At 34.0% G+C, this 11,804-nt stretch overlaps 2 protein-coding genes across 4 annotated transcripts; one reads left to right on the forward strand and one right to left on the reverse strand.

Annotated features, from left to right (window-relative positions):
• The first annotated feature begins 637 nt into the window (after positions 1-637).
• On the forward strand, positions 638-6,493 carry LOC126774358 (40S ribosomal protein S28). 3 transcript variants are annotated; one of them, XM_050495848.1, is made up of 2 exons: positions 638-929; positions 6,375-6,493. In XM_050495848.1, the coding sequence occupies exon 1, from the start codon at positions 729-731 to the stop codon at positions 924-926; it is 198 nt and encodes a 65-aa protein (XP_050351805.1). In that variant the 5' UTR covers positions 638-728; the 3' UTR covers positions 927-929; positions 6,375-6,493. The 3 variants fall into 3 exon arrangements, 2 of the variants coding, with proteins under 2 accessions (XP_050351805.1, XP_050351804.1); XM_050495847.1 differs by lacking the exon at positions 6,375-6,493 and adding an exon at positions 1,546-1,664; XR_007669800.1 differs by lacking the exon at positions 638-929 and adding an exon at positions 5,365-5,759.
• On the reverse strand, positions 2,902-3,676 carry LOC126774357 (bladder cancer-associated protein). The gene has a single exon (XM_050495846.1). It carries the CDS (start codon positions 3,475-3,477, stop codon positions 3,238-3,240), a length of 240 nt encoding a protein of 79 aa, XP_050351803.1. The 5' UTR covers positions 3,478-3,676; the 3' UTR covers positions 2,902-3,237.
• Positions 6,494-11,804: the final 5,311 nt, after the last annotated feature.

The following is an 11,804-nucleotide window of genomic DNA, read 5'->3' on the forward strand; positions in this document are numbered from 1 at the left end:
ATAAACAATTACACCCAGACCTCAGGACAAACAGACATACATGCACACAAATGTCTGTCCGGGGTGGGAATCGAATCCACAACCTTCGGCGTGAAAGGCAAGTATCTACCAACCACACCAACTGGACCGTCGTATCAATAAACAGGACTAATGACTTAAGATTAATTTGTAGATACTAGATAGGCATATTTTGTTTTTAGAAATCTGCAAAGTTAAGGTAGATTCTTTTCCTAGACAGACAGACATTTTTGCATGATCTGGAAAGCACAGGAAATACCTTATAGTAATTTACTGTAAGTAAATGATACAGAATAATATACATAATAATGAACATCTTTATCTTTATTTATTTTTACTAATAATTATTAATAAATAATATGTATATTAAATCTTAATAGATTATAGATAATTAGCAAAAAATAAAACTAGTAAATTTAGGTATTTGAGCTGTTTTTTTTAAACGTGTATAAAACATTATAGCACATGCCAGCTTTTTAGCTGCAGTTATGCGTGAGCCATTATTTATATTTTATAAATATAAATTGAAGTATTTTATCCGATTTTACACATTTGACACTGCTTATACTGCAATCATGTAAGGCACAACACTTAACCGATAAAATTATTGTTGAAATTTTTAATCTGTGTCAAGTCCTTTTTCGTAAACGCTCGTTGCGTTGCACGTGTATTTTTCTTAATACGCTCGATATCTATATTCTAGAAAAAAAATGGACAAACCCAACGTTCTTGCCCGCGTTGTAAAAGTTCTGGGTCGTACTGGATCCCAAGGACAATGTACTCAAGTAAAAGTAGAGTTCATCGGAGAAACCAGTCGTCAAATCATCAGAAACGTGAAGGGACCGGTCCGTGATGGAGATATCCTGACACTCCTCGAGTCTGAGCGTGAAGCTAGAAGACTAAGATAAACGGTAATGAAGTGTTACTGCGTATTCTTTAGAATAGAAAAACTGTATATGAAGATAACCTCTCATCAGTTTTACATTTGATTTTTGGCTCACTTAGAAATTTACGTCTAGTTAGATTTACCCAGTTAATGCTTAATAGGCTAACTTGAATAAGACACAACAACAATAACAAAACAAGTGCTTAAACAAATTTTTGAAAATATTTTCTTAACCAACTATTATAACTGAAGACATAACTGGAAAGAGTTAAAAAACAAAAAGATGATTTTAAGTAATTGGCAGTTCTATGTTTTTCATTTGATTACTAATTCGTGTACAATCATTCATTCATTATGTTTACAGTTCTTAAAGTTGTAAGCTAGAGGTATCCATACCCATGTGTATAGTGACTTAAAATGTTTATTCATGTAACAAATTCAAAATTTAAAAATGCGACATATCACCTCCATACACATGTCAATAATTGTTTTTTTTTTAAATATTTATTCAGTTGTTTTAAAATCTGACATCAACGGCTATGACAAAATGACCTGAACCATTCAGCGAAGTGTTGGCTGTTGTCGGACATTCTCCTTATGATACAATATAACTAATAATATTTATTTTTTTCTTGTTTCAGGGTCAGGAGAATCTTCATTAGGTTAAGTGCTATATGTATCAATCCAATTTATAATGTTAAACATCAAAACCGTCAAAGATACCATCTTGTAACCAGCTAATATATAATAACTTAACAAATTTATGTTGTCTCATTTATTCACAATATCCCAATGTTCTAAAATTTATTCTATTTAAAATATTCTGTTATATGTTATGTTTTTTTGAACAAAGAATTCAATATACTTTTAAATTTTTATATTCCTTATAAGTTGCTGTGAATTGATACAAATGTGCGTGATAATGATAAAAATCTTGAATTTTTAATATTGATATTTTAATCTTTTATATATACAAAGGCAAGCTTGGTATTATCACTGTCTAAAATTATTAGAAAATTGAATTTTACTATGGAAGCTACTAATATAAACTAAAGATCAGAAGTCATGTATTAAATGATGTTAAAGCAAAATTCATAGATTGTTTCTTCTGTCATATCTCACAACTATTTATTTGATATACTTGATTTTATCATTTATATAATGCAAGAATGTACTGAACAATATAATGTGTCAATATAATTTTGCTTGACAGTCTATTTAGTATTGCATAACAAAAACATACTATGATTGAAACATTTTGACACCATGTAATTCCGTAAAAAAAGAAAATATATAAAATGAAGGTGTATTAAATTAACGAAAAAAAAGTAAATATTTATTGAAAAACTCTTTATTTAACAGTAAATTTAAATAAAATTATAGAATTTTAACAATGCTAAAACCAAATTACATTTTTTTTGTGCTTGTTAAAGCCAAGTATAAAGTATTCTATAGTTTGTAAATAGTGTTCTATCGTTTATGAAGTTAAAATATATATGTTTTAATTTAAATTTATAGCCCTAGTAAGTCATGATGTTCACAACAGATACATGCCAAATGTCAATATTTATAGATCAAGATAAACTAGTGCTAACAGTCATGCTTCTACGTAATTAATATTATCTGCTATTTATGATATGGTAAACAATATATTCTTAGGGCAAGGTGGTATTTCTAAATATATATATACAATATGTATTTACATACAATTGTGTATTTATTAACTATTGACAATTAAAGAAGCTGAAAAATAAGTTTTATTATATCTTTATTAAATCTATTCTTATCTTGATAAAATTTATAATTGTATTGACAAGTAAGATAATAAATTATAATTTGTTTTTGATAATTATATATATTACAATGTTACGGGTTTTATATATTCTAGTATAAGATACATTTTGTGAAATTAACAATATAATATATATATTTATTTGGAAGTATATAAAAGTTTTTTACACAAGGGAATGGGTAGGGACACAAATAAAAGTTATAGCAAAATTTCGACATATTTATTCACAATATGATAACAGATATCACTAACAATAACCATATAATCATTGCGATCACATAATTAATAAAAACAACAAATGAAATACATAAGTACATGTCAGTATCAGGCTCCCTTATTCATACACCACAAATTGTAAATAAAATTCATTTTATTTACAAAAATATCATATTTCGTATCGATTTTTTTTATGGATTTTAAGAAGTGGCAATGATTAAAATCCAATGGATATTTGATTTTACATTGTCACACAATTTTTTTCGGTTACAGGAACACTTGTTTGCACTTTGAGCACGTTGGAGCTTACTCTTTACGGGAAGCGCTAAGTGTCATACTTCTCACCTTCACATTGGCTCGCCCAAAACAGGCAATTGCCGATACCACTATAACAGAACAGAATGATGGCAGCTAGGAAGACAACACTGCACACTGTACACGGCTTCCTCTCTAAGAAAAACCCGATTAGATATAACACCATAAACATGACGTGTGTATTCACCAACGCCGGGTTTATAGGTTTCGGAATTAAAAGCACGGGAATCAACCATTGTAAACAATACATTTCGAATGTGTCGTAGCTGAATTTAATATATTAACTTTTCTGCGTCTTAACAACACAAACTTTGACTTTCAGTGTAGAAATCGACATGTTTTGAATGATATCATAGTCGACCAGCTAAATAATGTCAAGGTATTAATTTAATATTCTGAATGTCGACATTTATTTTGACAGTGACAATTTGAAAAACATTTAGCCATATTCCAAGCTACGACTACGAGCAGTAATGCCAACTCCTATAGAATATTCCCCCTAGGGCCAAATTCCCCTAAATATGGAATAAGAACCCCTAAATTTGTTGTACACTCGGTTTGAGAGGTAATTTCAAATACAAATTAAAAATACATTCAAGTAGTATAAAATACCGGTGGTATTTATGCAGGTGCGTTTTACACATTTACATACATTAATTAATGACCTAATAATATTAATGATGATAAAAATGAACTTAAAGGATTTATATTTTTCATTCAGTGTCCAGATATCGAAGCCCGGGCCTCCCACGTGGTGTACAAGCACGCTGACCGTTGAGCTATTATTTCAATCTCAATATTTTATAGTTTTTTAATATTTCAGTTATAGCCACGCTTGGAGTTTATATTTCGTTTAGTTTGTTGGTTGCGTTCGTGCTTAATATAAATTGTATAAAGACGTGCGTTTTTTTAAGGAAAAAAAAACTTGAATAATAGACCCCCTAGAAAAACCCCCTACATAAATGTACCCTCTAAAAAACCCCTGGACATCTTCATTCCCCCAAATTTGGGGGAATACCCCCAAGTTGGCATCACTGACTATGAGACTGCGAGTCAAATAATTATATAATGTTGCCTTATTACTAAATAATATGTTCCATAGTACAAAGAAATATCTTAGTAGTTTTACTTATTATTAGTTATTTAGAGTTTAAGAATTATAATAGTCAAACTTTTTATATAATCAGAATCTATTGATTAAAATAGTCATACAAGGTTTTAGGTTACAATTTATATATTATTTTCGAAAAAAAAAACAAAATAGTTATTATAACTGTTTTACTGTCATTATTTAATTGGAAATCGAAATGGTGTGCAAATATTAATTAATGCAGATAATTTTGGTTTTGATAAAATTACTATGATATATAATAGGGTTACAGGGTAATATGTCACGATCCTTTTAAAGGGTTATAGTTCAGGACAATAGCTATCAAATGACCCCCAAAATGCTTATGCAAAAGTGTATCGTTTTCGAGTTATTAATTTTTTAATATTTTTTTTATTTAAAGGATGTTTAAGATTCTAAAATTCAATAAAAAAAAAATCAACGTATTTTCCCTATTTTTTTTTGTATTTCTTGCTAGGGTACATCCTAGTTAATAATAACCAGTTATAAAACAAAAACAATCTTCCAGCATTTTTAAATTACAGATCCAAAACTGTACAACTTTTCGATTTTTAATTTTGATTCTTTAAGCTACTCGCAATTTTTTTGTAAAAATCACTATGGCTCTTATCGTGCGGATCATTTTAAAAACATCTGCGTTTCCTTAGCTATCCATCGGTACATAAAAAGTACAGTAACAATCATAAACTCAGGAGAAAATTAGATAACAAAGAGACCAGGTAGGAAATTCTAAGAAATGCTATTGTTAAGAAATTAAATCTGGATCAAAGACAAAAGGACCTCAATGCAAAGTAGTTAAAGATTATTTTTAATAGGGGTAATAGGTAAAAAAGGAGAGATAAACCAGAGCTGTTTGTGGAATACTATTATCAATTCCTTTGAATTTACCGTCATTTTTTCTAATTTCCTTTTATCTCATTTCTTTTAGGAATAAGAGTAATAAAACCTTGTCGGGGTACATAATACTCACTGTACTTGCACTGCTCGTATAGTGTGAACGCGCTTTAGTGAATATTGATCTCTTAAATTTTTGAAAAAAACCGCTTCGTTTACTGGACTCTGTTTCTTACAACTTCGTGACTCGGCTAGCTAAAAGGAATTTGTGATTTGTGTTTATGATAACTTGGCGCGTAAAAAGGACTATTATGGCTGCAGAACAAAATTCTTCTCGTCGTCCGTACTCTAATGAGGAATACGCTGACATCTTATTTTGCTATGGATATTGTAACGGTGACGCCGCAGCTGCTCGTCGTGAGTATAATCGTCGATTTCCGGATCGCCGGACACCTGACAATAGTGTCTTTATTGGTGTGTATCGTCGAATTAGAGAAACTGGTCGCGTGCAAAGGAGACAATCTGATTCCCTCGTGTCTGAGCGTGAAGCTAGAAGACTAAGATAAACGGTAATGAAGTGTTACTGCGTATTCTTTAGAATAGAAAAACTGTATATGAAGATAACCTCTCATCAGTTTTACATTTGATTTTTGGCTCACTTAGAAATTTACGTCTAGTTAGATTTACCCAGTTAATGCTTAATAGGCTAACTTGAATAAGACACAACAACAATAACAAAACAAGTGCTTAAACAAATTTTTGAAAATATTTTCTTAACCAACTATTATAACTGAAGACATAAATGGTAAGAGTTAAAAAACAAAAAGATGATTTTAAGTAATTGGCAGTTCTATGTTTTTCATTTAATTACTAATTCGTGTACAAACATGCATTCATTATGTTTACAGTTCTTAAAGTTGTAAGCTAGAGGTATCCATACCCATGTGTATAGTGACTTAAAATGTTTATTCATGTAACAAATTCAAAATTTAAAAATGCGACATATCACCTCCATACACATGTCAATAATTGTTTTTTTTTAAATATTTATTCAGTTGTTTTAAAATCTGACATCAACGGCTATGACAAAATGACCTGAACCATTCAGCGAAGTGTTGGCTGTTGTCTGGCATTCTCCTTATGATACAATATAACTAATAATATTTATTTTTTTCTTGTTTCAGGGTCAGGAGAATCTTCATTAGGTTAAGTGCTATATGTATCAATCCAATTTATAATGTTAAACATCAAAACCGTCAAAGATACCATCTTGTAACCAGCTAATATATAATAACTTAACAAATTTATGTTGTCTCATTTATTCACAATATCCCAATGTTCTAAAATTTATTCTATTTTAAAATATTCTGTTATATGTTATGTTTTTTTGAACAAAAAATTCAATATACTTTTAAATTTTTATATTCCTTATAAGTTGCTGTGAATTGATACAAATGTGCGTGATAATGATAAAAATCTTGAATTTTTAATATTGATATTTTAATCTTTTATATATACAAAGGCAAGCTTGGTATTATCACTGTCTAAAATTATTAGAAAATTGAATTTTACTATGGAAGCTACTAATATAAACTAAAGATTAGCAAGTCATGTATTAAATGATGTTAAAGCAAAATTCATAGATTGTTTCTTCTGTCATATCTCACAACTATTTATTTGATATACTTGATTTTATCATTTATATAATGCAAGAATGTACTGAACAATATATGTCAATATAATTTTGCTTGACAGTCTATTTAGTATTGCATAACAAAAACATACTATGATTGAAACATTTTGACACCATGTAATTCCGTAAAAAAAGAAAATATATAAAATGAAGGTGTATTAAATTAACGAAAAAAAAGTAAATATTTATTGAAAAACTCTTTATTTAACAGTAAATTTAAATAAAATTATAGAATTTTAACAATGCTAAAACCAAATTACATTTTTTTTGTGCTTGTTAAAGCCAAGTATAAAGTATTCTATAGTTTGTAAATAGTGTTCTATCGTTTATGAAGTTAAAATATATATGTTTTAATTTAAATTTATAGCCCTAGTAAGTCATGATGTTCACAACAGATACATGCCAAATGTCAATATTTATAGATCAAGATAAACTGGTGCTAACAGTCATACCGTAACCGTAACCGTAACAGCCTGTGAATGTCCCACTGCTGGGCTAAAGGCCTCCTCTCCTCTTTTTGAGGAGAAGGTTTGGAGCTTATTCCACCACGCTGCTCCAATGCGGGTTGGTAGAATTCACATGTGGCAGAATTTCAGTGAAATTAGACACATGCAGGTTTCCTCACGATGTTTTCCTTCACCGTAAAGCACGAGATGAATTATAATCACAAATTAAGCACATGAAAATTCAGTGGTGCTTGCCTGGGTTTGAACCCACGATCATCGGTTAAGATTCACGCGTTCTTACCACAGGGCCATCTCGGCTTTTTAGGCTAACAGTCATGCTTCTACGTAATTAATATTATCTGCTATTTATGATATGGTAAACAATATATTCTTAGGGCAAGGTGGTATTTCTAAATATATATATACAATATGTATTTACATACAATTGTGTATTTATTAACTATTGACAATTAAAGAAGCTGAAAAATAAGTTTTATTATATCTTTATTAAATCTATTCTTATCTTGATAAAATTTATAATTGTATTGACAAGTAAGATAATAAATTATAATTTGTTTTTGATAATTATATATATTACAATGTTACGGGTTTTATATATTCTAGTATAAGATACATTTTGTGAAATTAACAATATAATATATATATTTATTTGGAAGTATATAAAAGTTTTTTACACAAGGGAATGGGTAGGGACACAAATAAAAGTTATAGCAAAATTTCGACATATTTATTCACAATATGATAACAGATATCACTAACAATAACCATATAATCATTGCGATCACATAATTAATAAAAACAACAAATGAAATACATAAGTACATGTCAGTATCAGGTTCCCTTATTCATACACCACAAATTGTGAATAAAATTCATTTTATTTACAAAAATATCATATTTCGTATCGATTTTTTTTATGGATTTTAAGAAGTGGCAATGATTAAAATCCAATGGATATTTGATTTTACATTGTCACACAATTTTTTTCGGTTACAGGAACACTTGTTTGCACTTTGAGCACGTTGGAGCTTACTCTTTACGGGAAGCGCTAAGTGTCATACTTCTCACCTTCACATTGGCTCGCCCAAAACAGGCAATTGCCGATACCACTATAACAGAACAGAATGATGGCAGCTAGGAAGACAACACTGCACACTGTACACGGCTTCCTCTCTAAGAAAAACCCGATTAGATATAACACCATAAACATGACGTGTGTATTCACCAACGCCGGGTTTATAGGTTTCGGAATTAAAAGCACGGGAATCAACCATTGTAAACAATACATTTCGAATGTGTCGTAGCTGAATTTATTATAATTTATACTAGAGAGGTAAAGAGAAAGTTAGACTTTTAGCCTTCAGAAGGCGCTATTTTCAAATTATTCTATTAATCAAATTTATAAATATATTTGCATTTGCATTTTATAAATAAAAATGTTAATAATAAAATATAAGTAAAATGTTTGTTGTAGTTAATACAAAGGTTTTTTTTAATATAAATAATTTTTAACGTAACAGCCTATGAATGTCCCACAGCTGGGCTAAGGCTGAGGCTTTAGTTCTCCTTTTTTAAGGAAAGGGTTCGGAGCTTATTCCACCACGCTGCTCCAATGCGGGTTGGTTAAATAATTTTTATTTAAGGAAATATTTCTTCATTCAACTTTGACAAAATTGAACGCAAAACTTTAGCTTTGTTATTATTGTTTTAATTTCACTTTTGACTTTGACTTTAATTTCATCCCAACTTCGTATTTTCAATACAAGCGTATTGGAACAATGCCCGATTACTGCCGCCATCGAACCACAAATACTTGAAGCGTATGGAAGAAATCAAAACATATGGGATGGGCTAATTGTCTGATACGTCATAAAACGTCATAATAACGCTTTGAAGCGTTAGAATATTATAATATTGAAAATCAGCTTATTTATTAATTAAGGGTTACCAATATGCTGCGCAAGAGCAGTTTCCTAACGTGGAATTGGTGTTTTTGGGGGATTTTAATGCTCACCATGAATCAAGGTTGAAATCCCTCAAAACTGACCATGCTGGAAGAACTGCTCATGCTTTTGCTCTCACACACGACTTGACCCAACTGGTTGATCAGCCCACCAGGATCCCAGACATTGATGGGCAAGCGCCTTCTCTACTGGATCTTCTGCTGACTTCTCACCCGGTGGAATATCAGGTTGTGGTTCAAGCTCCACTTGGTTCTTCGGATCACGGCCTTATATCTACCAAAGTGCCACAGGCCAAGCTGCCGCCATCAGCTGTATGCAAACGTCGCGTTTGGCACTATAAGTCGGCAGATTGGGACGGTATGCGCGAATACTATGCGTCAGTCCCTTGGAAGGAACGTTGCTTCAGTGGGAATGACCCGACAGCTAGTGCCGCTGCTGTTGCTGATGAGATCATGTTAGGAATGGAATACTACATTCCTAGCTCAGATCTCATCAATAGGGGCACGCGTAACCGTTGGTTCACTCGTGAATGTGCCGATGCTGTATCATCTAAGCAGGCGGCATATCGCGCGTGGATCAACGGCTGCATTAGCGGGGCATCTAACATTGACTCACTGAAAGCAAACTACAATAAAAATTCCAAGTCCTGTAGGAAGGCATACACGAGAGCGGATGCACAGCGCATTGTACAGATTGGTCATGACCTTATTTCGCATCCTAGGGGCTCCCGTAGCTTCTGGCGTCTGACCAAGTCTGTGCAAAACAATTTCTGCCAACCTTCGCTGCCACCGCTCAGAAATCCGGACGGATCGCTATCTCACAGTCCGCAGGAGAAAGCCGACCTCCTGGCTAAACTCTTTGCCGACAACTCTGTGATCGATGATTGTAGTGCGCAGCCACCAACAATACCTTCATGTGGCCACACGATGCCTGACATCAAAATCAGGCAACGTGATGTGCGTGCGGAGCTGCAATCACTTGATATACGGAAAGCTAGCGGTCCTGATGGAATACCAGCCATTGTGCTGAAGAAGTGCGCGGCGGAGCTGTCTCCTGTGTTAACGCGCCTGTTCCAACTTTCTCTCTCTTCGGGATGTGTGCCGAGGGCTTGGAGAAGAGCTAATGTGCAAGCGGTTCCCAAAAAAGGGGATCGGTCTGACCCGGCAAATTATCGGCCAATAGCTATCACCTCAGTACTTTGTAAGGTGATGGATCGGATTCTAAACAACCAACTGATCCATTACCTAGAAGATCACTGTCTAATTAATGATCGTCAGTACGGGTTTCGACCAAAACGGTCCACAGGTGATCTTCTAGCGTACGTAACACACCTCTGGGGTGAAGCTATCGACAAGCATGGAGAATCGTTGGCTGTCAGCCTCGATATCTCTAAGGCTTTCGACAGGGTCTGGCACAGAAGTCTTCTCTCCAAGCTACCGGCATATGGTCTGCCTGCTCAGCTATGCACCTGGATTGCCAGCTTCCTACGCAAGCGTAGCCTTCGTGTTTTAGTAGATGGTTGCGCTTCTCAATTCTATGTAGTGAATGCTGGGGTCCCCCAGGGATCTGTGCTATCTCCCACACTCTTTCTTTTGCATATCAATGATATGCTCTCCCTTGGGAACATACATTGCTATGCAGATGATAGTACAGTGCATGGTGGATACCACGGACGCGCAGTGGCTGGGCGGGCGGAAACTGAGGAGAGGCGGGAGAATCTTGTCATTGAACTCGATAGGACGTTAGAGCTCATCGCCAAATGGGGTTTTGATAATCTTGTTGAGTTTAATGCCAAGAAAACACAGGTATGCGCTCTCACAGCAAAAAAGTCACCATTTTACCCTCATCCCTCCCTCTGTGGCACACCGCTGATGATACAAAGCAAAATCGCCATGCTGGGGATGGACTTTCGCTGCGACCTTAGTCCAAGGGATTACATCGAGGCTATTATAAAAACAGCTTCACGGAAACTCGGAGTTCTGAACAAGGTGCGGCGTTTTTTCACGCCACAACAACTGTGCCTGTTATACAAAACACAGGTACGGTCTTGCGTTGAATATTGCTCGCACCTTTGGGATGGCTCCGCTAAGTACCTACTGGAGGCCTTGGACCGGTTGCAGCGACGTGCAGTACGCATTATTGGCGACGTAAAGGTCACAAACACCCTTGAACCTTTACAATTGCGTCGCGAGATAGCAGCACTGAGTGCTTTCTATCGACTGTATCACGGCGAGTGCTCTGAGGAATTATTCTCTCTAATTCCTGCTTCCCCCTTCCTTCTTAAGTCCACGCGAGCTGGTTCTCGATGTCACCGCCTAACTGTGACATCAATTCCATCGCGCACAAAGAAATTTGGCAACTCCTTTCTTTGTCGCACTACCAAAAATGGAATTCCTTACCAGCTCACGTGTTCTCCTCCTCTTACAACCCGGGTTCCTTCAAACGAGGCGTGAAGAGGCATCTTGCGGGCCGGCAAGGCGGTGACGGTTA

The sequence above is a fragment of the Nymphalis io genome, chromosome 16 (assembly GCF_905147045.1).
Source record: "Nymphalis io chromosome 16, ilAglIoxx1.1, whole genome shotgun sequence".
Classification (NCBI taxonomy): Eukaryota; Metazoa; Arthropoda; class Insecta; order Lepidoptera; family Nymphalidae; genus Nymphalis; species Nymphalis io.

Bases quoted from the DNA above. Each gene is read 5' to 3' on its own strand.
- LOC126774357 (XM_050495846.1), bottom strand. From the start codon at position 3,477: ATGTATTGTTTACAATGGTTGATTCCCGTGCTTTTAATTCCGAAACCT.
- LOC126774358 (XM_050495848.1), top strand. From the start codon at position 729: ATGGACAAACCCAACGTTCTTGCCCGCGTTGTAAAAGTTCTGGGTCGT.